A 26,880-nucleotide genomic window follows, 5' to 3' on the forward strand; every position below is an offset into this window, starting at 1 on the left:
TTTTTTTTTTTTTTTTTTTTTTTTTTTGTAAGATTGAGTTATTTATTTGAAAGGCAGAGTTACAGAGAGAGAGAAAGAGAGATTGATTTTCTATCTCCTAGTTCACTCCCCAAATGGCTGCAGTGGCTAGTGTTGAATCAAGTCAAAGCCAGGAGCCTAGAACTCCATCCGGGTCTCCCACGTGGGTGGCAAGGGTCCAAGCACTTGAGCCATCTTCCAGTGCTTTCTCAGGTGCATTAGCAGGGACCTGGATCAGAAATGGAGCAGCTGGCACCTGGCGGCACCCATAAGGGACGTAGTAGCTTAACCCGCTGTACCACAGGCCGGCCCCTCAGGCCAGGTGCTTGCCCCTGACTGGCTGAGGAGTCGAAGTCCTCTGTTTCAGTACGCTTCAATTCCTGCTCCAGGTCTCCTCCTCTTTCCTGACTTTGCTAGGGCCTCTTCTGGCCTCCAGCTTTGACTGTCAGCCTGGAGGTCTCTTCAAAGCGTGAGTCCCCATAGCCCACATCCTGGGAATTGGGGGACCGAGGGGTTTGTTTCTGAGAGAGTGTGCACCCCTGCTGGGAGAATAATGAATAGGACGGAGGTTCCCTGAAACAGGATGTTTCCTGAAGGTCAGCTTCCACCAGGTTATGACAACAACTTGTCTACTTTCTTGAACCAGCCTAGAAGCTCACATTCTCCTCTGGCCCTTTGTTGGTGACTTCAAAGGGTCACTTGGTTTTTCCCAGGGGAGCCAGCCCCTGGGTATATGAAGTCACCCATTAATTGCTCTTAAGAGCTAACAAATTTAAGAGCTTTTAGTAGCTTTTAAGAGCTAACAAATTGGGGCCTGCGTTGTGTTGTACATAACAGGTTAAGCCACTGCCTGCGATGCCACCTAGGGCCCTGCATCCACGTAGGAGACCTGGATGAAGCTCCTGGCCCAGCCCTGACTGTTGTGGCCATTCGGGGAGTGAACCAGCAGACAGAGGATTTCTCTGCCTCTCCCCCCCCCCTCTCTCTCTGTAGCTCTGCCTTTCAAATAAATAAATCTTAAAAAAAAAAAAAAAAAGAAGTTAACACATTTATATCATATACTCAAGAAAAAAAATTGAAAGACTTATGAGAGTGAGGCCTAGAAGTACTGGGAGGTTTAGAGCAGAAAAAAGGCAAAATTTGGGAATATAGCCCATTTGAGCACTGGTTGTCCTCAATAGTGGATTATAACTGAACCATTTGGGGAAACTCTGCAGCCTGGGCCCAGGTTTATGCCCTTGGTGAACACCAACAGAGCCCATAGCCAACCAGTCCCAACCAGATCTCCCAGGACCCACACCCAGCTAGCATTAGGAGCTGGGGTGCACCCAACAGAGCTTACCCCATCCACCTTGCTCCGTGTCTGGGGGCATCAGCCCTGCCCTAGGGCCCAAAAAGCAATGAGTAGGGTGAAAACAAGGCTCCGGGAGGTCATGTGGCTTGTCACCTGTGTCACCCCTGGCTTTTCCGGGTGCCTAGTTCTCCTCTTCTCCCCCAGCCCCGCCCAGCTCAGAACCACGTGCCTCTGCTGAAAAGAGGACTAGTCAGCTTTTGGAAAACGCTGAGCTGGCTGTTCAGGCTTCTTGGCTGAACTACGACCTCGGTGGTGATTCAGCAGAAAAGCCAGGTCCAGCCGCTGGCACCAGAGGGGACAGGATAAGAAGGAAGCGAAGGAAGCGAGGAGGGGAAGGCAGGAGCAGCGGGGGTTGGGAGAGGCGGCTTAGCTGGAAGCGGCAGGAGCAGCTTTGGGATTCGGGACCTCCGCAGCCTCCGTAGCTCCTCGGCTTTGCCTTGGAGGAGGGCGCACTCCCCTCTTAGAGAGGCTCTGAGATGACTGAGCCTTTGTCGGTGCCTTGAGATGAAAAGGGCTGGAGCAGGGAAAACGTTAATGGGGTAGGCAAGATCTATTTCTAAAGCAATTGTGCACTTCCCAGAAGCGGGGATCAAAGCGGCGTTTCTAAGGAAGGGCTGCTTTGATATTTTTTTTCCGGTTGCTGTTTTGATGTTTTTATTCGTCTTTCACCCACTGAGTCATAGGACAGGTACAATACTACAAACCTTTGTTTTAAGTCCACGGGGTGCCTGAAGACGGATAATGTGGCTTTCCACACTAAGTTTAGAAAGTCTGGGGAGGGGTGGGAGGGGCCGGGCCGGATTCTAGAAGGCTTCTAGGAGGCTCGTCCCCTCCTGCCCCACTCCCACCCCACTTCCCCCGAAGCTTCTCGGAGGTCTCGCTCAGCCTGCGGCTTGCCCGGGCAGACCCGGAACCTTCTCCGAGCCTCGGGTGGCATGCGGTGGAAGTCACGGAGGGTTCTGTGTTTTCGCTGTCTGCCAGTGCCTGCTGGCAGCCAGGAACTGCTTACCCGGGAGAGCTGAGAACGAAGGCGGGTAGCCGGGCCAAAGCCAGCTGCTTTTCCACAATTAGAAACACGTGCGCGGTTCCTGCCAGGCGCGAGCGGGGAGGCGGTGCAGGAGCGCGGCCCAGCCAACCGCAGAGCCCGGCGTCGCCACACCCACCGGGGCGGCCCCGAGGGGCGGGCTCGGAGCTGGCCGCCCCGCGACGTGAGCTGCAGGTGAAGCCTTCGGCTGTTGGCGAGGGCGGCGCTGCATCCCGGCAAGGTGCTTATTTTGAAGTTCAGGAGAGGAACAGGCTGTCCTGATTTCTGCAAAGTGGCGTCACGGCTTACTTTTCCAAGGCCTGTCCTCAGTGCATTCCGTCTTTCCGGTTAGCTGCCCTAGCGCCTCTCTCTCTCTGTTCTGCTCTTTCTCACTCGGCCACGTTGCTGCCCGCCTCCCTTGCCCCCCTCCCGCGCTTTGCTTGTCTGCCCCACCATCTGTCCTTTCTATCACTTACTCTCCCTTATCTGAGGAAACCGGGAGGAGGCCAGGCTGCTTCTGGAACTGTTAAGGGAAACAAGCCTTTCCCAGGAGCCACCAGCTCACTCCCGAGCCATGGGTGAGCCCGCCTCATCCCAACGCAGGTCCCTGAGTTTGGAGGGAAGGCATGCTGGTGACCTTGCCAAGGGCTCTGGCGGGCAGGGACACAAGGTGGAGAAACAAGTTGTTTAGGTTCCTGGTGGAAAGCCTTCTTCGTCTAACACTTTTTCGGTGCTGGCTCCGTCCTTGTTGGGGCCAGACCAGAGCCCCAAGAGGCCCCACAGCAGTGACCGTGGGTTCCACTGACAGGAGTGCGGAGAGAGAATGTAAGAGTAGGTGAAGGGGGTCGGCACCGTGGCTCAATAGGCTAATCCTCCGCCTGCGGCGCCGGCACCCCGGGTTCTAGTCCTGGTCGGGGCGCCGGATTCTGTCCCGGTTGCCCCTCTTCCAGTCCAGCTCTCTGCTGTGGCCCAGGAGTGCAGTGGAGGATGGCCCAAGTCCTTGGGCCCTGCACTTGCATGAGAGACCAGGAGAAGCACCTGGCTCCTGGCTTCGGATCAGTGCGATGCGCCGGCCGTAGCGCGCCGGCCATGGCAGTCATTGGAGGGTGAACCAACGGCAAAGGAAGACCTTTCTTTCTCTCTCTCACTGTCCACTCTGCCTGTCAAAATAATAATAATAATAATAATAATAATGAAAGAAGAGTAGGTGAAGGGAAGACGAGCAAATGTATATGATGAGAGGAGGGCTGGGTGGGTGGCAGAACTGGTGGCTGGGAGTCAGGGACCCATCCCAGGCTCGTCTTTGACACTAGTAAGTTGGGGTCTTTTTTTTTTTTTTTTTTGACAGGCAGAGTTAGACAGTGAGAGCGAGAGAGAGACAGGGAGAAAGGTCTTCCTTTTCCGTTGGTTCACCCACCAATGGCCGCTGTGGCCGGCACACCTCACTGAACTGAAGCCGGGAGCCAGGTGCTTCTCCTGGTCTCCCATGCGGGTGCAGGGCCCAAGCACTTGGGCTATCCTCCACTGCCTTCCCAGGCCACAGCAGAGAGCTGGACTGGAAGAGGAGCAACCGGGACAGAATCCGGCGCCCCAACTGGGACTAGAACCCGGGGTGCTGGCACCATAGGCGGAAAATTAGCCTATTGAGCTGCTACACTGGCCAGTTGGGGTCTTGATTCTCTCACGTGTGAGATGTGGTTCTGGGTCTTTGCAGCCTTGCCTGGCTCTGCCCCAGAGTGGACTGATTGTCTGTCTCTAAGGCCAACACTCGGGTGCAAGGAGACTGCCAGCTGGCTCGCTCTCAGCACGTTCTCCTATCAGCCAGTCTGGCCCTTGACCAGATGGCCACATCCCAACTTTTAACCCCAAACGGTGGTACACGGAGCAGCAGCTGGCTTGGCAAAAGCGATGAGATGGGTTTGGAGATCTGTGCGGGAAAGTATTCCCTGGCCCTCAGAGGAAGGCACAAAATGACCCTTTGCTGGCCCAGCTTGGTGAGAAAAGCCAGAGACCTATGAACAGGAACAAAGGAGCACTTGAAAAGGGTCCTCCAGGGGCCCGGCGCTGTGACATAGTGGGTAACATCCACCTGCAGTGCCAGCATCCCATCATGGGTGCCAGTTTGAGTCCCAGCTGCTCCACTTCCAATCCAGCTGGGAAACCAGCAGAAGACGGCCCAAATCTCGGGCCCTGCACCCACATGAGATACCTGGACAATGCTCCAGACTCCTGGCATCACTTGGCACAGCTCCAGCCATTGAAACCATCTGGGGAATGAACCAGCAGATGGAAGATCTCTCTCTCTCTAACTTTCTCTCTGCCTCTGCCTCTCTGTAACTTTGCCTTTCAAGTAAAATATTAAACCAAACAAACAAAAAATGTGATCCTCCAGGGTCTGCAGGGATAACCTGGGCTTTGTGAGTTTCCTTAGGGGAAGGAGAAACAGCCATGCAGCCATGCATGATGTGTGAATGGTCTCCGGGCCCTCCACACCACTTCCTGGCCCGGCTGCTCCGCTTCACCCCATGATCCGTCCTAAGCAAATCATGTCCTCTTTTTTGAGTTCTAGTGACAATGAACGAGACAAATAACTACTTAGTGTTTTACACAGCAAAACACAAGGTGTTCTCACAGGAGGAACATGGACCACCTCATCTCCCTTTTACAGAGGGAAGGGCAGCACAGAGTTAACTGTTCCAGGCTACTTGAGGATGAATGATTAGGCCGGGTTCTTCAAGTTCTAAAGTTCTATGATTCTTTTCATTTTCTTTGGAAAGATGTATTTATTCATTCATTTGGAAGAGGGAGAGACAGAGAAGGAGAGAAATATCTTCCATCCACTGGTTCACTCCCTGAATGGCCGCAACTGCTGGGGCTGGGCGAGGCCAGGCCAAAGCCAGGATCCTGGAACTCCATCTGGGTCTCCCCTGTGTGAGTGTACTTGAGCTATCACCTGCTGCCTTCTCAGGCACTTCACCAGGAAGCTGGATCATGAACAGGGGACCCAGGACTCAGACTGGCACTCTACTATGGGAAGTGGGCCTCCCAGATGGCAGTGTAACCTGGTGCACCACGGCACTGGCCCCAAGTTCCACAATTCTTAGAGTCAGACCCAGCAGCAGCCTCTGAGTGGGCCAGCATTGCCTCTGGGATGGTTGTAGCTCCACAACTGCCTCATCTGTCTGGTGTTATAGAGATTATTTATTTTTCTATGAGATGTATTATTTGAAAAGCAGAGTTTCAGAGAGAGGAAGAGGCAAAGGTCTTCCATCTACTTGTTCATTCCCCAAATGGCCACAATGACTGAGGCTGGGCCAGGCTGGAGCCAGGAACTCCATCTCACATGGGTGCAGAGGCCCAAGGACTTGGACCATTTTCCACTGCTTTCCCAGGCACATTAGTAAGGAGCTGGATCAGAAGTGGAGCAGTTAGGACTCAAACTGGCACCCATGTGGGATGCTAGCGTTGCAGGCTGAGGCTTAACCCACTGCACCACAATGCCAACTCTAAGAGAGATCAAATTTTAAGTTGACTTTTTTTACCTGTAGTCTATAATACATTTAAAGATTTACTTATTTATTTGAAAGAGTTACACAGAGAGAGAGAGAGGTCTTCCATCCACTGGTTCACTCCACAACTGGCTGCCATAGCCAGAACTGTGCCGATCCGAAGCCAGGAGCCAGGCACTTCTTCCGGGTCTCCCACGTGGATGCAGGGGCCCAAGGACTTGGGCCGTCTTCTACTGCTTTCCCAGGCCATAGCAGAGAGCTGGATCGAAAGTGGGTAGCCGGGACTCAAACCAGCGCCGATATGGGATGCAGGCACTGCAGACGGCAGCTTTACCTGCTACGCCGCAGCGCTGGCCCCTATAATATATTAATTTAAGGTGAAAGTCTGCCCCTCCCCATGGTTGTTCCTGTTCTTACCTGTGTAATCCCTTAACCTCATATCCCTCGCTATCCACTGAACCAGGTTGGGCTGACCCAGCCTAGAAAAATCCCACTGCAAGCGCTGCCACAGTGTCTTTGGTGTTGTCCAGGACATGATGGTACACAGTAGGTCCCCTCTGTACCCTCCAACCTGAGAAAGGACTCCGACTCGGGACTCTCAAGGTCACCTCTTGGCTTTCCACCGCGGCTGCTTTTATGACCTTTGATTATGGCTTCGGGTCAGTTAACTCAGAGGACCAACACAACCCAGGGACAAAGGACAGAGCAATCACATCTGCAGTCATACTGGCTGTCCACTGTCCTAGTGAGAAGTCTAACTCTTGGGCCTGCGTTTAAGTGTGTATCTGGGGGCCGGCACTGCGGCTCCATGGGCTAATCCTCCGCCTGCGGCGCCGGCACACCGGGTTCTGGTCCCAGTCAGGGCGCCGGATTCTGTCCCGGTTGCCCCTCTTCCAGGCCAGCTCTCTGCTGTGGCCCGGGAGTGCAGTGGAGGATGGCCCAAGTGCTTGGGCCCTGCACCTGGCTCCTGGCTTCGGATCAGCGCGGTGTGCCGGCTGTGGCAGCCATTGTGGGGTGAACCAGCGGAAAAGGAAGACCTTTCTCTCTGTCTCTCTCTCTCAGTGTCCACTCTACCTGTCAAAAAAAAAAAAGTGTGTATGTGGGTTGTGTACATGTGCCTGAAGTTGTGTAGGATATGGAGGTGACTGAGGGAAACCTGGGATTAGATGAAGGAGTGACAGTGTGTCTTGTGCTGAAGTTCTGTGAAGGGAGGAGGGAGGAAAATCAGGGCAGGGTTAGGAAGGGCAAGCCTGTCTGTGAGTGTGCGGAATGACCAGGGGCAGGAAGAGGAGGCGATACTCCTGCCACGGGATCCCAGCTGGAGCCGGGAGCTGGAGGAGTTGGCCAGCTAGACGAGCACCTTGGAGACCTTGCCTTTGCTCCCCACTTCCTGAGAGGCCCTCTGCTTCCCTCCTCCTGGAGTCCTGCAGAGTCTGTGGACAGACACCCCCTGGGCCTCTCGGCGTGTGCTTCCTGGTTGCGCTTTGAAAGCTTTTCTCTTTAAGGGTGTGCCACCGCTTTCTGGTCTTGCCCCTAGTCTGTCCCTGTGTTCCTTTCCTATTGTGACCATAACAGATTACTGCAAAGTTCATCACTACGTATTTTGGCGACCTGGAGGTCAGAACTCCTAAACTCAGGTGTGGGAATGATTTTGTTCTCTCTGTCGACTCTGGAGAGAATTGTTCCCGTGTCTCCTCCAGCATGTAGGGGCCTCCGGTATTCTTTGGCTGGGAGGTTTTCTCCTTCAAGGCCAATAGTAGTAGAATAGCATCGGCAAGCCTCTCTAGCTCTCCCACCTCTGTGTCACACATCTCCGTTGGTAACTCCTGTCTCCCACTTGTAAGGACTCCTGAGTTACACTGGGTTCTCTTGGATAACCCAGGAGAATCTGCCCATCTCAAGACCCTTAACTGAATCATGTTTGCAAATTGCAGAGATTAGAATGTTGACCTCTCTGGGATGGCCATTATTCTGCCTTCCCAAGACCCCAGGAGGTCTGCTGTCATTGTCCTAGGGAGGAAATGAAGGACAGGCTTCCTGTGATTCCTGTAGATCAAAGTCTGAAAGTCAGGGCTTGGGAGGGGTGGGGGAGGTCGGTCCTGAGGGGGCTTGCTCTGCAGGAGGCAGGATTTACCCACCCCTCCATGATGGGCAGACAAGTTCCAGGTTGGCAGCAGGGACCCTGCTCTCTCTACCAGTCCTGTTCCATGGGTAGGAAGTCTTGAGCTCATCTCTCCTACGTGGCTGTGAGAGACCTTGGGCTCTGAGCAGGCCACCAGATTGGTGATCTGAGTGTCCGCCTCCTGGCTGCCTTACTCTGCACCTCTCCTGTCACCTGATGTTGAGTTCTTTGTACCAGGCAGGTTAAGTAAACAATCCCTGACTTCATCTTCTTGAAGTCTCTTCTTGATAGACTTCACATCATAGATATATAAAATTTTTTTTAGTCTAGGAAACAAAAGACAGAGGGTAGAAAACGCCCAATACAGAGGAGCCTGGAATTCCACAGGGGCCTCTGCAGACACCCCAGAACTCCCACAGCTTGATTGCAATGCCCAAGAGCCAGAGTCTTTGCCTTTTCAATTTGTCCAGTTGGAACACAATAATACAACTCTCCATGTTGCTAGGATCTCCTCCTCTCAGGGGAAGTATCTCTGATTTCCCTGGGCTGAGTTAGGGGCTCCTAATGGTTGCCCACCAGCTCCCATGAGTAGTTCTGCCATCACCACATTGTTTTGTGGACATCTCAGAGCTCACTCAGCTTCCTCATTGCACTACACTGGCAACTAACTGGGGGCAAGGACTTGTCCTGTTTTGTTTGTTTGTTTTTTGAAAGAGTGACAGAGAGAGGGAGCTTCCTTTTTTTTTTTTTTTTTTTGACAGGCAGAGTGAACAGTCAGAGAGAGAGAGACAGAGAAAGGTCTTCCTTTTTGCCGTTGGTTCACCCTCCAATGGCCACTGTGGCTGGCACATCGCACTGATCTGAAGCCAGGAGCCAGGTGCCTCTCCTGGTCTCCTGTGCAGGTGCAGGGCCCAAGCACTTGGGCCATCCTCCACTGCACTCCCGGGCCACAGCAGAGAGCTGGCCTGGAAGAGGGGCAACCGGGACAAAATCCAGCGCCCTGACCGGGACTAGAACCCGGTGTGCCGGCACTGCAAGGCAGAGGATTAGCCTACTGAGCCACGGCGCTGGCTGGGATCTTCCTTCTGATTCACATTCCCAAATGACTGTAACAGCCTGGGCTGGGCCAGGCTAAAGCCAAGAGCTGGGGACTTCATCTGGGTCTCCCATGTGGGTAGCAGAAACTCAAGACTTGAGTCATCCGCTATTACTTCCCAGGCACATTAGCAGAGAGCTGGATTGGAAGCAGAGTAGCCAGGACTCAAACTGGTACTTGGGTATGCAATGTGGGTTCCCAAGCAGCAGCTTAACCTGCTGTACCATGTAGCTCCCCCTTGTGTCTTATTTCTAATTTCCCCACCTAGCAGAGTGTGTCATTTATAAGCCCTGAGTAGGTGACGATGGACGGACGGACAGATGGGTGAGTGTGTAGGTGGATGAATGGACAGAACCCTCCTATTTCAAGCTGCAGTGGCCAATTGTCCTGATGTACATGTGGCTCCCTGAGGCTGCTGGGTCTCCGACATTCAGAATTCAGGGTCTAGCTGAGCAGGGGCGTAGGGGAGAGGGACCTAGTAATCTGGCCCAGGATGAGGTCTCCTGATCAGAGCAGGGGTTTGGCAGGCACCCTGCAAGCTGTGCCTGCATTCGCTGACCTTTCCTCTCTAGATGGAGGCTCAGGTTTCAGCCCGCGGGAGAGACGCTGTCCTGTGGTACCAGGAGCCTTCTTTCTCCTCTGTCACATGCTGCAATCACAGGACTGCGATTGCCAGGGAAGTGGGGGAAGCGTCAGCCCGGGGGTCTGCACAGCCCTCCTTCCAGGGAGATCAGGCATCACAAGTGGCCTGCCTATCTACCTCATTTTCCAAATTCCTCTTTGTTTCTGAAAGATGGCTGTGAGGGTGAGAGGTTAAATATTAGTCAAGGGCTGGGTTGCTGTGAAGTTGCAGAGATAAGGTCAGTAGGGACAGAAGACGCAGCAAGGTTACTTGGCAGAGCTTTGCTCCCTGTCCTTCACCATCTCAACCAAGGCAGCCTCTCTGTCTGCCCGGACAAGGCCCGTCTTGTAAAGAGAGGAGTGGACGCTCCTATCCCAGCACACCTGGAGGTGGCCACATTCCACCTGCTGCTTGGGGGAGAGGGAATTTCTTTGCGGTACCCTTATTTTCTGCCCTTATTTTCTCAAGCGCTGTCTAGTCACCTGCCCTCCCTGCCCACCCTGCCCTGTGCTCCCCTTGGCGGGAGGTCCATAGCTCCTGTTCCTCATCCTCCAATCCTTCCCCAGCTCTGAGCCACATGGGTTTTGTTTTCTAACCTTCCTTCCTTTCACAAGTCTAATCCTTCAGCCACTATTGTTTGTGCCTGCCTGAATTCCGGGGTACAGGGGCCCAGCTTTGTACCCAGCATGTCTCAGGGCCCAGGGGAGAGGCTGAGATCACTGACCCAGCTGTCTAGAGTGATTTGGGTTGGATTGTCACCAGCCACATGATCCTGAAGTCCTTATTGAATTGAGTAAGATAAACCAAATGTGTATTTATCAGGATGTCTCTGTCCATCTGGAACATTCAAGTATTTACAAAATGTTCTCCCTGTTCGGGCACTTAAAATCCTTCCTCCGACAACATGTTTTGATTCTCCTTATATGACACCATCTTGGATAACAGCCCCTCTGCGAGGAGTCAAGAGTTTCTCGTCTTGAAATCAAGCTTCCTGTTGTCCTTTTGGCTCCATGAAACCAATGGGGGATTATAACTCCTATCGCTTCCTGGGAAGCAGGGAGATTGGCTTGCATTGTGGAATGTCTAACTGAGATGAGGTTGGAGGGCATGTTCTTTACTCATTTACTAAATGTTTGTTGAGCACCAACTTTATGCCTTAGGATGAAACACAGGAAAAATCACAGTCCCTGCCCTCCCAGCCTACAAGGAGAGAGGAAAAAAATGAAGGATATCATTTGACTACAAAGAAAGAAATACCAAAGTTAGATTGCTATAGGGAGGAGGCACAGGGCCATCTGTCTTACCTTGCAGGCTTGTCGTTAGGAGTAAATAAACTTAACAACTCACAGAGCAGTGACATTTGAGCTGGATCTTGAAAGATGAGGAGTCTGCCAGGCATGGAGGAAGGTTACAGAGGGAGGATAATGTCAGGAGCTTCCGACCCTGCTCACATGTTCTCAGAACTGAGTACAGTTGGGAAATACCAGGAAGGTAAGAGCACAGTGTGGGACAGGGACTGACGTCACTTGAGGAGGCAGAAATGGCCTCGAGCTTTCTACCCAACTGATGTGTACCTTCTGAGCTCTGTCACTGCTTCAGGAGAGCTGGACAGGAGAAGGGTTGTTTGTGTTGTTCCCCTTTATTAACCTTTTCACAGCCATCAGGAAACTGGATACCCCCTGGCTGCCTGGGCCTAAGATTGGTCGAGCAGATAGAGCGCCTCCCTCCCAGTGTTCAGCCTCAGCTCTTAGCCACATTGTTGGGATTTCTGTGGCAAGGAGCCAGAGTTAAAGACCTCCCACGCTGCTGCAGATGTGCAGAGCGATGGCCAGCCAGCACATGTGGACTCAGCATCCTAGTCATGAGGGAAATGAAAATCGAAACCTCTGAAATACTACCGGATTTTTTTTTTTTTTAACTGACAATACCAAGTGTTGGCACGGGTACAGAACATCAGGAACTCTCACTGCAGGTAGGGGTGCAAAGCCACTTCGGAAAAGAACTTAGCAGTTTCTTTTAGCAGATCTTCCAACCAGCAGTTCAATCCCCTAATGGCCACCAAGGCCAGGGCTGTGCTAGGCCAAACCCAGGAGCCTGGACCTCCATCCTGGTCTGTCTCCCACATGGGTGGCAGTGCTCAAGCACCTGGGCCATCTTCTGCTGCTTTCCTGGGTGCATTACCAGGGAGCTGGATCAGAAGCAGAGCAGCCAGGACTCACCAGCACTCCAGTATGGGATGTTTAGATTGCTGGCAGTGGCTTAACTTGCAGCACCAGAACTCCGACCCCTAACAATTTCTTATAAAGGCAAACATATTTACCATATGACTCAGAGTCCTATTCCTGGTTACTCAAGAGAAATGAAATCCCAACTCAGAAGCCTCTGAATCATGCAGAGACGTCTCTGTGTTTGTAACAGCTTTATTCATATAATCACCTACAACGGAGGAGTAACCAAGTGTCCAGCAACTGGTGAATGGAGAAACAAGCTGATGCATTCACATAATGAAACTGAGTTGACAATAACAAGGAACGAATTGCTAATATATGCAGTAACACAGGCAGATCTCAAAGCATTTTGTTAAGTGAAAGAAACCGGGGCCAGGGTTGTGGCACAGTGGGTTAGGCTGCCTCCGTGATACCAGCATTCCATGTGAGTGCCGGTTAGAGTCCCCACTGCCCTATTTCCAATCTAGCTCTCTGCTGTTGTGCCTGAGAAGGGAGTAGAGAATAGTCAAAGTACTTGGGCCCTTGCCCCCACGTGGTAGACCAGATGGAGTTCCTGGTTCCTGGCTTCAGCCTGACCCAGCCTTTGCCATTGCGACCATTTGGAGAGTGAACCAGTGGATGAAGATCTCTCTCTCTCTCTCTGTAACTCTGCCTTTCAAATAAGAAATCAATTAATAAGCTAAAAAAAGAAACCAGACACAAAAGCCTAAGGATTATATGCTCTATTTATGAAACCTTCTGGAAAAAGCAAAACTGGTAGTTTCCAGAGATAGGGGAAGAGGAGTGACTGAGTGTGAGGGAGCACAACACTGGAGAGCTTTTGGGAGTGGTGCGAGTGTTCTGTGTATTGACTGTGGTAGTGATTAAACGATTAAATGTCGCTGTCAAAGCTCATCAAACCGCACACTTAAAAGGTGAATTTTACTCAGCGCTGATGAGATCTTGATAGCAGAAGGTTCCTCTAAACTCTTACCCCCAGAATCGGGCTTAGGCAGGTGACAGAGGATCCACTTGAAGGCAAGCCTCCTATATTCACACCCTGCTTGGGCGCTGAGTTTTCCCCCTAAAGCCTGTGCCTGCACTTCTCATGCCTACTTCTGGCCAGCAGCCCCAGGCAGGGCACGCCCTGGCCAAGCTCTAATTTGGAGCACTTAATCCCCATTTGTAACCCATTAACCTGGCCAAAGTTTCTAGTCACTGGGTAAGCCTGGGGGATGTTTGGCTCAAAGTTCCAATCCCAACCTCTGGAGCTTCTGTGCTGTAGGGGGTCTGTCTGCGGCCTTGGCTGGCCCCTGAGGGGGTGTCTGGGGTCTGTCATTTCAGTGCTGCTGACGTGGGTCAACTGCTCCAGTGTGCGGTGGGCCACCCGCGTCCAGGACATCTTCACGGCCGGGAAGCTCCTGGCCCTGGCCCTCATCATCATCATGGGGGTTGTGCAGATATGCAAAGGTGAGTGACTGGGCTCGCTCCCTGTCCCAGCATGCACATACCCCTCACACTGTCATTGCAAGTGTGCACATCCTGCCTTCTCTGTGCTGGCCTGGGATGACTTCTCCATTTGCGTGACAAAGGGGAGGACGAGCCAATTCCCCCAGGGTGGCTGGGGAAAGGGAACACACCCTCTAGTTTCCCAAGGTCTGGCTCCTGCTGGACTCTGGGCTCTAGCAGGGCTGGTGAAAGACCCCAGATCTCTGGACTCCTATATCCCAGGGACTCTTGTCCTTTATCTTAAAGGAAGACAAAGGAGGAGACTTTTTATATGTTTCAAAATTACTAATAAACTCTTCAAGGGAGAGCTCTACATTCCTGGGACCCCTGCCAACATTCCCCACTGGATTTGGTCCTTTCCAAGGCCGAGTCTGTATTTGGTTTCCATGGGACCGGTGGCACCACTATGCCCTGCTCAGCCTCACAGCCCCATGGAGAAAATCAGATGACAAACAGAGAAGCCTCCCACCTGCCCTTAGCCCTAAAGGCAGCCTAGGGAGCCGGACTCGCCTCCAGGAAGCACGTTTCTGCTGTATAGTGTGTCTGAGTATTTTAATCAGTTGGATGAACTCCTTTAGCAGGTTGTGTTGTTTTTAGCTATTTGGACTCCAGGAAATCACTGATAGTGAGTCTCTCAGCTCTTTCTCCTGGCCACTCTAATCTTATTTCCTGTCCAAAGGCTGGATTATAGAAGAATACATAAAAACACAGTTTTTCTGTCGCATTACAAGCTCCGTCAGCAGCCTTTATGAGGCCCACTACGTGCAGAACACTGTGCCGAGGGGCTGGGATGGCAACCCAAAGGCTCTTTTGCTTAAAAAACAAAAACAAAAAACCCTGTTCTCCGGGAATGTGTGCCCTGGAAAAGGAGACCAACACATACCTTAGAGAGAGAGATAGGAGGAGGATATTGACAAAGCAAACAAAACAAGCTTGACCTACTACAGCTTGTGTTTGAGGGTTAGTTGTTTTTGATGCATTGTTCCTGAAGACAAACTTAGATTAAGGAAGTGGTCAAGAGACTATCAGTGACTCCAGCCCGGCATTTCCAAAGCTCAACAAGCCAAACCTCCCAGTTTACCCAGGCCTTTCCTTCCAACTGACTTTGCCTTTTAAAAAAGGAACATTCGAGGAGCAGGCATTTGGCCTCGTGGTTAAGACACTTGCATCCCGTACCAGGGTTCGATACCTGTTTCCGGCTCCTGACTCCAGCTTCCTGCTAACGCAGACCCTGGGAGGGAGGCAGCTGCGGTAGCCAAGTAGTGGAGTTCCTGCCACTCACAAGGGAGACCTGGATTGAGTTCCTGGCTTCCCGCTTCATGCCAATCCAAACTTGGCCATCATGTGCACTTGGCAAGTGAGCCAGACAGCTGTCTATCTGTTTGCCTCTGAAATGAATCTTTTTTTTTTTTTTTTTTTTTAAGGGAGATTTAGGTCTGTATTTTGAGTCTGAATCCCCAGTGGTCACCAGGTTCTGGGAGGTCCAGGGCCTGTATTCCCATGATCCTTTTGGTCCCACTTCTCCCATACTCTGGTTCACTACAAGCAAGAGGGCCAGCTGGCACCATTGCCTCAGGGAGGGCTAAGAGACCAGACAGGGCAGGCCAGGAGCTGCCAGGCCTCGGATCCGTCTCTGAGCAGCCCCCACCCGTTGTGTCTACAGGAGAGTACTTCTGGCTGGAGCCAAAGAACGCGTTTGACAATTTCCAAGAACCGGACATCGGCCTCATCGCGCTGGCTTTTCTTCAGGGCTCCTTTGCCTACGGAGGCTGGAACTTCCTTAATTACGTGACTGAGGAACTTGTGGATCCCTATAAGTGAGTGGCGCTACTGCAACCCTTCCCCTCTCCCTGGAGAGGCCACAGTGCCTGCTGCTGGAAACAAGTGGCACCTACCGCCTCCTCCTCCTCCTCTTCCTCCTCCTCCTCCCCCATTCTGACTCGTGCTCTGGCTGCCCTGAAGTACAGGTTCATTTCCCATCCACCCTGCCCGGAGGCAGAAAAGGGTCCAGTGACTGCCCCAGAGCAGATCAGCCACAGTGATCGTGGTACTGCCTTAGGGAATGCAGGGTGCCCAGAGCAGGTCCCGGGCCCCTGGCCCGTTTCCAGACAGGCTGATCGTCCTGTCTTGAGCAGCGGAGGGATGCATTATACAGATTTGGGCCAAGAAGCGACCAGCAGGTGCAGAGCATATTTTCACCTCGAGCTGTTTCATCTCCTGCTCATACTGAGAAAGTAGCCGCCCCCAGGGGCAGCAGAGCAGGCTGCCTAGTCGGCGTCCCGCGGAGACTCAGAAGCACTCCCTGGACCCCAGGGCGAGGCGGGCACCCCAGCTGCCAGGCCTCCTCTCACCTCCTCTCCCTCTACAGGAACCTTCCCAGAGCCATCTTCATCTCCATCCCACTGGTCACATTTGTGTATGTCTTTGCCAATGTCGCGTATGTCACTGCAATGTCCCCCCAGGAGCTGCTGGCGTCAAACGCAGTCGCTGTGGTAAGAAACCCAACTCCCGGTCTCTCGAAGCAGGAGCTCTGACGTAGGCTTGCCTGCCCAGCCCCGCTTACTGTTCCCTGAGCGCGGCCTCGAGGAGCTGGAAGTCATCCCGAGAGCGCAGGGCAGAAGCCACACACGTGTCCTCCCTGGGGTGGCTTCCGGTGGCGGCACTGGGTGGTTGCCGCAGAGACCGGCTGGCCCGCGAGCGAGGCTGGAGCATTTGCTGTCCAGCCCGTTAAAGGCAGGTAGCACTTGCCAGTCCTTCACCCACTGGAAACTCTGACTGTGAGGGTTGCGTGCAGGAGACAGGCTGTTCCTCAGGAGGCTAGAACCTCGCACAAGACATGCATCTCTCTGCCCACAAGCTGGCCCCATCCCCCAGCGGGTAAAGCGGGTGCTGGCCCGAGAGTCACAGGTCACAGCGGCATGGGATCCTTGATAACCAAGGACCCGGGAGCCGTGCTGCTCCCTCACCGGGCTCCAGGCTGGGCCGTGGCCGGTGTCGTCCCTGGCCGTATCTCGGAGGACTGTGGGGAAGGAGGCCCTCCAGTCTCCCGCGACCGCTGCCTTCCCCAGCACATGACAGTTGGCAGGCAGCCCTTCCTGGGCACGCACTAGCTTTCTGGCTCAGAGCAGAGACAAACGGGCCCCCTGCATGGCCCGCCCCTCAGGTGTGTGATGACTGATCCAGGACCGCACGGCCTTTGCTTTCTCAGCCCAAGTGGCTGCTGATTCTCACTGGCCCTCCACCCACGTAAGCCCACTATAAGCTTAGAGGTTCTCAACTCTGTGAATTGGAATCCGTCCCCATTTCGCGGATAGGAAGCTGAGGCTCAGAAACGACAAATCGTGTTCGAGGGGTCAGAGCTCCTAGGTGGAGGGCTGGGATTCGAGCCCAGACGTGCCGGCCTCAAAAGCCTGAGCCACTCTCTGAGCTGGAGGAACCAGATCATGTCCGCAAGGACTTGCCTCGCAGCACCTGGCTTCCAGTCGTGGCCCTGGTGTGCGCCCCTAGGCAAGCAGCGTCATCGCTGTGTGCCTCAGTTTCCTTATCCAGAAAGCAGAATGAAAAATGTTAGCTCGTTTTTACTAACAGCACCACGTCCTGTCTCCTGCAGTAAATTGGCCCAAAGCGTGCACTGCCTGCCCCCTTGTGTGGTTATATCTATGGGGAGCGGGGGGGGGGGGGGGGTCAGCAAGGGGGCAGGCGGGGGGGGATGGGCAGCCTGGGGCAGGGAGCTGTCACCTCTCCCCTCCACCTCCCCCCTTGTCTTCTCGCTCAGACGTTTGGAGAGAAGCTCCTGGGAGTCATGGCCTGGATCATGCCCATCTCCGTGGCGCTGTCCACATTTGGAGGAGTCAACGGCTCTCTCTTCACCTCCTCCCGGTGAGTGCGGCCTGGGTCCTTCCTGGCCGGGGCCTCTCTGCTGTGCACACTGCTCTGCGTGTACATGGTGGGCTTGTCTCTGTCCGCAAGGGTCTGTGTGGGCACCCCGGTCAGGGCATGTGTGTCAGTGTGAGTGCCGAGGGTGTGTGCTGCCTGCGTGGTTCCCTACCACGTGTGGGCCCCCGGGGCGCAGGTGTTCCGTGTGCAGTGGCTGCCACATTTCTCAAGGAGCAGAGGACTGAGGAGCCTCCCCTCCCCCTCCCCCGGCCTCCCAGGGCAGGGGCCTATGGTGGGCAGCAGGATGGGGTCCTGGCTGCCGTCTTAAGAGAACCCCATGGGCTGCTCTGGCTAGCAAGGAGCCCTACTCGGAAAGGGCCCCACAGGAAGGAGACTTGGGCAAGGTTCTCTGGGTCTGGCCTCCCATGAATGGTCTGGAACCGGCTGCAGGTGCTGTGGGATTACTCTGGGCATCCTGAAGGCACAGGCACCTCCCCACTCAACAGAGGGGTGCTGCGGGGGGGAGGCGCCCCTGGGGAGTATGACATGAAAGGGTGATGATGGGTGGGATGAGAGCATTTATCCCCTGCCCAGAATGCTCTGGGAAGACAGAAGCACAAACAGGCCTCTGCACCCCCAGGTCCAGCCTTGACACATCGAGGCGTCCGGCCCCTCCAGGGCAGCCCTTCCTGTAGTCTGCAGAATGGGCTGTAGAGGCTGTTACTGCTTAGGTGGTGCCCATTGCTCTTAGGAAGCCCCTTGCCCCGGGGACACAGTCCTGCTCACAGGGTCAGCAGCATCCCTGGGAAGCAGCCAGGCGGTGCCATGTATGTAGGACCCGGGGCAGCAGAGTGATGTGCACTGTCCCCGGTGCCCAGGGCCCTCCCCCGGCACTCACCCACAGCAACCCCATGTGCATGCTACACAGGAGCAGAGGCCACCTGGAGGCCCCAGCCCAGGGCGAACCGTGGAAGAGCAGTGACCCATGAGGCTCCCTGGGATCTTTTGGAGGACAGTGACTGGCTGCAGTCGCTTTAGAGTGGGGTTTGTCCCTGAGGCAGGCCAAGCCGCGGTCTGCATGCATGCGGTTCAGTTGTGTGTGCATGCAGGAGACGGTGGCGCGTGGTGTGCCGGCCTCTGATCCAGGGGCGCCTCCCAGGCATCTCCACCCATCTCCCTGGGCCCTCCTTGCCCTCGCCTTCTCTCCATCTCTCTTCTGGGTTCTGGGATCTGGAGAGTTTGAGCCTTCCTGAGGAGTCGAGTGTGTGTGGGTGTGTGTTCCGCTTCACGTCATCGTCTCCTCTGTCGTCTGCCAGCCGGGCAAGCATTGTCTCCTGTACACTGGACGCTTGCAAGTGCTGTTGTGCCTGGACAGTGACGCCTGCTCCGGGGTGCACGAGGAGGGGCCGTGAATGCAGACCCCAGCTATGTGTGCACGAGGAGGTGCACGGAGCACCCAGGGCTCAGTCGGGTGCATGAAGTGGCACTGTGGAGGGGCAGTAGCATGGGGCAAAGGGGCAGGCGGGGCAGGGATGCCTGTGTCTGCATGAAAGTAGTGACACTGGACTCAGTGGTTCATGATGGCAACTGCTTATGGGCACACAGTCGAGTCCCACACTTCTCAAAAGCTGCCTTAGTCCCACTCCACCCCAAACACAAATGACAAAGCAAGAGGTCCTCTTCAGAACTCCCACTGTGCTCTGTCCCATCACACCACCCCCTCCTCGAATCCCTTGAGTGCTCCTTCCCTAGAAAAAAGGCAACGTGGTCTAATTCACACTAACATGTAAATGACTGCTGACAGTTGATTGTTTTCTCTTTCCTATGGGGAGAGAGAACAGAAGGGCTATGGTTGATGTTAAATTTTTCCCTCTTTTTCAAAGATTATGCCGGCACTGCGGCTCACTAGGCTAATCCTCCGTCTGCAGCGCTGGCACTCCAGGTTCTAGTCCCGGTTGGGGTGCCAGATTCTGTCCCGGTTGCTCCTCTTCCAGTCCAGTTCTCTGCTGTGGCCAGGGAGTGCAGTAGAGGATGGCCCAAGTGCTTGGGCCCTGCACCCGAATGGGAGACCAGGAGAAGCACCTGGCTCCTGGCTTCCGATCGGCACAGCACCGGCCGTAGCAGCCATTTGGGGAGTGAACCAATGGAAAAGGAAGACCTTTCTCTCTGTCTCCCTCTCTCTCACTGTCTAACTCTGCCTGTCAAAAAAACAAAACAGGCCGGCGCCGCGGCTCACTAGGCTAATCCTCCGCCTTGCGGCACCGGCACACCGGGTTCTAGTCCCGGTCGGGGCACCGATCCTGTCCCGGTTGCCCCTCTTCCAGGCCAGCTCTCTGCTGTGGCCAGGGAGTGCAGTGGAGGATGGCCCAAGTGCTTGGGCCCTGCACCCCATGGGAGACCAGGAGAAGCACCTGGCTCCTGCCATCGGATCAGTGCGGTGCGCCGGCCGCAGCGCGCCTACCGCGGCGGCCATTGGAGGGTGAACCAACGGCAAAAGGAAGACCTTTCTCTCTGTCTCTCTCTCACTGTCCACTCTGCCTGTCAAAAAAAAACAAAAACAAAAAAAAACAAAGATTGATTCATTTGTTTGAAAGGCAGAGTTACACAGAGACAGGGGATTGAGAGAGAAAGAGAGAGTTTTCATCCACTGGTTCACTCCCTAAATGGCTGTAATGGCTAGGTCTGGGCCAAGTCAAAGCCAGGATCTTGGAACTCCATCCAGGTCTCCCATGCGGGTGGCAGGTGCCCAAACACCTGTGCCATCTTTGCTGCTCTCCTAGGCCATTAGCAGGGAGCTGGATTGGAAGTGGAGAAGCCAGGACTTGAATCAGCACTCTGATATAGGATGCCAGCTTGCAAGCCGTTTAACCCACTGCATCACAAATGCCAGCCCCCACCTTTTTCTCTTTAAAAATAACTGACCTTTGTACCCAAGAGAGAGCAAAGGACCCTCTCAGGGCCTCGGATTGGCCTCAGGGTGGCCTGTCTTTTTCCGCAGGCACAACGGACCATGGGAGAAAACTAAAAAAAAAAAAAAAAAAGAAAGAAACTTTTATTATTTATAGCTGCATGTGAACCTATAATTATCTCAAAAGTTTAAGAATTTATAAAAAAATTTTAAAATTGTTATTCTGTAAAGTATAAAAGAGGAAGCTTAAGTTACTCGTAAATTATTCATATTCATAATCCCACACTGCCCAGACATAATCAGTTGGCATGTTAAAAGAATTTTTTGGCGGGTCGGCACCACGGCTCACTAGGCTAATCCTCCACCTTGCGGCGCCGGCACCCAGGTTCTAGTCCCGGTCGGGGCACCGGATTCTGTCCCGGTTGCCCCTCTTCCAGGCCAGCTCTCTGCTGTGGCCCGGGAGTGCAGTGGAGGATGACCCAAGTGCTTGGGCCCCTGCACCCGCATGGGAGACCAGGAGAAGCACCTGGCTCCTGGCTTCGGATTGGCGCAGGGCCTCCCTGCATCAGGATCTGTCCTTGTGTCTCTGGGCTGCCTGGATTGGCTTGCACTTAAACTTGCGAACCTGGGTCCTGTGAGTAGCAAGCTAGAGGGTGTGCACGCAGGCTGGGCATCTGCTTGGAGGGGAGACAAGGGAGACCAGGCATGGTGTCTGTGGGCAATTGCACGCTGACCTGCTTTTCTCTCTGCCAGGCTGTTCTTTGCTGGAGCCAGAGAAGGCCACCTTCCCAGCGTGCTGGCAATGATCCACGTGAAACGCTGCACCCCCATCCCAGCCCTGCTCTTCACTGTAAGGGCCCCTCCTGCAGCCAGCTTCCCCCCACCCCACCGTGCCTGCTCTGAGCTGGGAGCTCACCCTTGCCACAAACACCCTGGCACCCCCTGCTCCCCTGCCCTGGCTTGCTCCTTGGCTTCCTGGGCCTTGGGTAATCCCACCAATGATATTTGTTGCCTTTATTTATGAACGTCGAGAAATCTAGCCAGGAAAGACAATGAACCCAGATATCCAAAGGCTCTCAGACCTGGGAGACATCTCTGAGACACGTCCATGTTACGGGCACATAAGTAACAAAAGTCCCAAGGAGAGGAGGAATGAGAAACTGAAGATGGAAAAAGGGAGACTTGGAACGAGGAAGACAAAAACGCAGACGGTTTAGAGGGAGCAAAAGGAAGGAGCAGACACCCTGCCCACTGAGTTTTCTGAGTTCTTATTTTCCTTCTGGATCCTGAATTGAACACGAAGAATGACCTTGATCCACTGGGGAAGCAGTACAAGAAAAGGAAGGAAGGAGAATAGATTAGATGACTCAGCCGGGAGAAAAGGATGAGGGCACAAATAAAGCCTTCATCCAGTTAACAACCTTCCCGGGGGATTAAACACAGGAAATTAGCTCCAGCGAGAACCCAGGGAGAAACAAATGAGAGCAGGGCTGACAGTGAGCCAGGTACAGCTGTGTGGCCAGACCAGGTGTCCCTCGCGACTGGCCTGTGCCCTCCAGCAGTTACACATCTTGATTGCCACCATTGCAGTCAGGAGGAACGTGCCGGCGATGAGGGTGTTGGGAGCGAGCTGGGTTCCTAGGGGAGCCTCTGAGATCTGCATTCAGAGTCATCCCTTGTCCAGTGGCATTGATGGCCTGAAGGCGGGGGCCGCCCCTCCACGCTACCACAGCTGCCCACACCTGCCAAGCACTGACCACTCATGAGCCCCTCTGCTTCTACAGTGCCTGTCCACCCTGCTGATGCTGGTCACCAGCGACATGTACACACTCATCAACTATGTGGGCTTCATCAACTACCTCTTCTACGGGGTCACGGTTGCTGGACAGATAGTTCTTCGCTGGAAGAAGCCTGACATCCCCCGTCCCATCAAGGTCAGAGCACCCACACACACACCAGTGCCCCCTCCCCTCCTGTACTGGTTCTAGCTGTGGCTCAGAAGTTTTTACTTTGAAGATTTATGTATTTACTTGAAAGGCAGAGTTGGCGGGGGGGACTTCTATCTTCTGGTTCACTCCCCAAATGGCCACAATGGCCAGAGTTGGGCCAGGCCAAAGCTCAGAGCCCAGAGCTCCATCCGGGTTTCCCACATGGGTGCAGGGGCCCAAGCACTTGAGCCAACTTCCACTGCCTTCCCAGATGCATTAACAGGGAGCTAGAGCTTCTCCCTGCCACAGGCCTCATCTCTGCAAAGGGCTGACAAGGAGAGAGGCAGCTGGGTGAGGCAGCCTCCAGGCCCCGGGCAAGGGCTCTCTGGGAAATGCCCCAGTGAGGTCAGCGAGGAGAGGGGAAGCCCCTGGAGGTGACGTTTCTGACCGAGGTCAGGCCCCACACTGCCTTACGCCGTGCTGGGTTTCCTGACTTCTGAGTCTTTGCAGGTTTGTCTTCTCAAACTGTGTGAGAGAAACAGATTGGGACTGATCCTGGCGTGAGAGATGGATTTCTTTGTTTCTTTAAGGTTTATTTATGTGAAAGGTAGATTGTCAGGGAAGAGCAAGAGAGATCTTACATTCATTAGTTCACTCTCCAAATGGCCACAACAGCCAGGGCTGAGCCAGGCCAAAGCTGGGAGCCAGGAACTCCATTGTGGTGTCCCGCGTGGGTGGCAGGGGCCCAAGCACTTGGGCCATCCTCTGCTGCCTTCTCAGGCACATTAGCAGGGAGCTGGATCAAAAGTGGAGCAGCCGGGACTCAAACCTGTGCTCAGATATGGGGCGCCAGCATCCCAAGCAGCATCTTAACCCACTGTGCTGTAACACCAGCCCAGATGTACACTTACCGCATTGTGTCCAAACAAGGGCTGTGCCAGGGGTGGGTGAGGAGCAGGGAGCCGTCTGCCTGTTCCCCTCCCCTCCCCTCCCCTCCTCCCAGGACTCCAGCAAGCTTCTCGGTCCTCAAGGGCCTCTCTAGCTGCCCATGGGCATGTGGCGTGGATGACGAGGCCTTGTCTGACCGCACACACACACACACACACCATCAGGAGGGAAGGCATGAGCCATGAGAAGCGTCCCTTCCTTAGCTCCGCCCTCTTCTTCCCATCTCCCTGCCCAAGTTCAACACCGGCTTGACACAGCACCTGCCTCCACAAGGGCTTGCAGTGTGGGAGCCACGGCTGCGTGCCTCCTGGCCAGTGCCTGTGTGGATGTGGGAGCCCTGACCCTGGAGTCACAGTGCCTCTGCTCCACAGATCAACCTGCTGTTCCCCATCATCTACCTGCTCTTCTGGGCCTTCCTGCTGATCTTCAGCCTGTGGTCAGAGCCCGTGGTGTGCGGCATCGGCCTGGCCATCATGCTCACGGGGGTGCCCGTCTATTTCCTGGGTGTTTACTGGCAACACAAACCCAAGTGTTTCAACGACTTCATTGGTGAGTTCTGGTGGCTCCTCCTGGTCCGGGACGGCGTGGTCTGATGGAGGAGCCCCCCAGCCCACCCCCCAGGATCAGAGGGGCCTAGGCTCACCCTCACCTGAGTCCACAGGCCTCTGGAGATGGATTCGGGGAGGGACAGGAGAGGCAGATGCCCTCCCGGAGACTTCTGGGGAAAGGAGGGAGCAGCCAACGTTTCTACGCAGGCCTTAGGAAGCACAAGAACCGGCAAGAATAGTCAGGCGGCCGGCAGGGGCTGCTCTGGGCTGCGTGTGGAACCCAGGGCTGAGGGAAGGTGGGCAGCTGGGCCCTGGCTGAGTGCAGATCAGCCGACTAAAGATGCAGCAGGCAGACGAGGTGGTCTTCTAAAGGCACCGGCTGCTCTAGAACCTGGGGCGGAAGAGCTGGGAAGGGCCATGGACTTGCTAGGACGTTCAGCCCTGACCTGGCCCTGTGTGACCTCCTTCCGCAGAGCTGCTAACCCTGGTGAGCCAGAAGATGTGCGTGGTTGTGTATCCTGAGGCGGACGGGGGCTCGGGGACAGAGGGGACGCGCGAGGACATGGAGGAGCAGCAGCAGCCCATCTGCCAGCCCTCTCCTGGCAAGGACAAGGACTCGCTGGAGCAGTCCCCGCCCTGAGGCCCACTGTCCCCTCGGCTGGCCACCCCCACGTGCTCCTCCTCTCTGCCCTCCTCACCCGCCTGGGTCCCCAGCACACATACACGCACGCACACCTGCCTGCTGCTGTCTGGCAGCAGCACGGGAGGACCTGGATATGGTGGCGAGAGATGACAACGACACTGACTTTTGTATCCAAGGAACCGGCCTGCCCCCAGGCCCCGTAACAGGCCCTGGAGCTGGCCAGGATGCCCTACAGGACCCCTCCCCCGGGCCCATGCCCTCAGGTGCCTCTTCTGGAACCTGAGCCCACTACTGCCTTCCCCCACTTCTAAGGCCGGGAGACACCCTAGTGCAGAGGCACGAGGCAGCCACTGGGAGTTGGCAGATCTGTCCCCATTAAAGGGCGGCTCGAGAGACCCAGACCCCTCTACCCAGACCCCTCCCCCACTCGCCAGGGACCCAAAACTCAGAAGGGATCTGCCCCCTGCCCCAGTTCCCCCCATGCAACCTAGGCTCCCTGTCCCATGGACACTGCCTCCCCACTGAGCTAAGGACCAACGGGAGGGCTGCCCTTCCCCCCAGCGCCACGCCAGGCCCCTGGAACATCCTGGAAAAGGCTGTAGACTCAGTCTGCCCCCGCCTCCCGCATCCTGCCCCAGCGTGGTGCCAACGCTTCCTGAAGCCAGAGCCTGGCTTGTTTTCAGTGTGGCCAGCACAGCAGCTTGGCTACACACGTGCGCACACATACACTCCCTTTCGTCCCTGCAGCTAGTGCAGCCCCACCCAGGGTGGCCACCCCATCATACCCTTCACCCCCTCTCTGGGGCTTCGCTCTGGACATGTGTGAAGGACCCCCAAGGCCTTCAGGCCCGAAATCAAAGCCAAATCAGCCTTAAGTCACCACCCATCGAAGAACCGGGCCTATGATTACTTCCTTCTTTCTACCCAGCAGGCCAGACCTAGGATTCAATGCCTATCCCAGGAGGAAGGGCGCTTCTCCCTCCCTAAAGGAGCCCATTCTGTGGCCCTGGAGGCTGCTGGGGGCCAGGCTGTTTCCTGAGGGCCAGCTCCACTCCCAGTTCCTCTCCCGTCTTGGGGCAGGATGGGAGGTGGTGGCAGAGGGGCACCCCCTTCTCGGGTACCCCATTCCCTGTGCCCCAGAGGGAAGTGAGAGGATCTCCCCTGGGCCCTGCTATGTGCTACCTGCACCTGGTGTCCTGAGACTGCGAATTCTGTTATCTCAGAGTTCCATTCTCTAGGCCTGTCCCTTGCATCTGCTAAGACTGGAATACAGGGAGCCCTCTGCCCCCCCGGCCCTGCTCAGGGCTCCCAGCTTGCCTGCCCCCCCCCCCAGTTGGTGAGATGCTGGCCTTGGCCTAAGTGATGATCCCTTTCACCAGGTAGGCTGGGGTGGCCCCAGGAGGATCAGGGGACCTCCTCATTCCTCCAATCTCCTCCCCTCTTTAATTTTTTTTTAAAGTGGATGCCTTACTTTTTGGATAAATATTTTTGAAGCTGGTATTTCTATTTCTTTCAGGTTTTTTTTTTTAACATAAGGTGGTTCTGGGGGGAGGGGTGGAGCTGGTTAGAACCTTGATAATTATCTCCTGTCTTTCAATTGGTTTAGGTCTTAAGAGTCTTGTTTGTTTTGTGGAGGTTTTTATTTTCCTTTCATGTAATAAAATTTGAAATGGAAATGAAGCTGGTGGCGTTGATAATGAAATGACCTTCGGAAACAGCCACCCGTTCTTGCCTTTCTTGGTCCAGGGTTCTGGTTGCCAGGGTCTTCCTGGAAGCCCTCGCATGGGGCACCTGCCAGCTGTCCCAGGAACTCAGTGACCATGCATTCAAACGCCGCCCCCCCATTCCACCTATTAAGGTTCTGTGCACAGGAAGTCATCCCCTTGGGGTGGGAACAGGGACAGGTGTCCCACAACCTGGTCAGCAGAGGTGCCTGTCCCCAACAGCCTGAGCCCTGATGGAAGGGAGGAGGTGGCCCAAGGGGCTTGCAGACAGGGCCTGGGAAGGGAGGCTAGGCTCATGCACTGCACTGAGGGGCTGCCCAGAGGAAGATTTCCAGCAGGGGCCCCGGAGGGACCACGGGACAAGGACTAGGGGGATGGAGGAAGCTGCAGTGGCAATGGAGCAAGTTCCTCCTGGGTCAGGGTTACTTGCAGGAGGAAGTTGATAGGATTAGCCCGAGTCCTTGCTACAGGCCCCTCCTCTTCTGGGCAGCCCTCCCGGGCCCTGTCCTAGGACAGCATCATTCCAGACCCAGCCCTGCTGAGGGACGGGGGTGGGGTGTGTGTGTGTGAGTGAAGATGGCACCCTGCGCAGTCTGACACTGCAAGGACACAGCCAGCGAGAGGCCAGGCCACAACGTTCCTGCTTGGTGCCTGTCATTCTTCCTGACCTGGATGCTGGCCAGTCCCAGTGAGACCAGGCACCTGGCTCCTGGTCCCAGGCCAGCCTGAAACAGCAGTGTGCCTGTGGGCAACTCACCTCACCTGTTCCAAGTTTCCAGAGACAGTTGGAGCTAATCTCATCTCAAACAGTTCCTCCAATCTTCCAACTCCTGCTTATCCCAAG

The 26,880-nt window shown here is 54.8% G+C and overlaps 1 protein-coding gene across 1 annotated transcript in view; it reads left to right on the top strand.

Moving 5' to 3' along the window:
- Positions 1 to 25,941, top strand: part of SLC7A8 (solute carrier family 7 member 8) — a 59,038-nt gene extending 33,097 nt beyond the window's left edge. The window contains exons 4-11 of the mRNA XM_062205434.1: positions 13,297 to 13,422; positions 15,125 to 15,278; positions 15,830 to 15,953; positions 17,237 to 17,340; positions 20,999 to 21,095; positions 22,030 to 22,179; positions 23,493 to 23,670; positions 24,143 to 25,941. Of these exons, the coding sequence (XP_062061418.1) occupies positions 13,297 to 13,422; positions 15,125 to 15,278; positions 15,830 to 15,953; positions 17,237 to 17,340; positions 20,999 to 21,095; positions 22,030 to 22,179; positions 23,493 to 23,670; positions 24,143 to 24,309 (1,100 nt within the window). The 3' untranslated portion in view covers positions 24,310 to 25,941. The remainder of the gene's footprint in view (positions 1 to 13,296; positions 13,423 to 15,124; positions 15,279 to 15,829; positions 15,954 to 17,236; positions 17,341 to 20,998; positions 21,096 to 22,029; positions 22,180 to 23,492; positions 23,671 to 24,142) is intronic.
- The last annotated feature ends 939 nt before the right edge of the window (positions 25,942 to 26,880 follow it).

Source organism: Lepus europaeus, chromosome 11 (assembly GCF_033115175.1).
Source record: "Lepus europaeus isolate LE1 chromosome 11, mLepTim1.pri, whole genome shotgun sequence".
Taxonomy (NCBI): domain Eukaryota; kingdom Metazoa; phylum Chordata; class Mammalia; order Lagomorpha; family Leporidae; genus Lepus; species Lepus europaeus.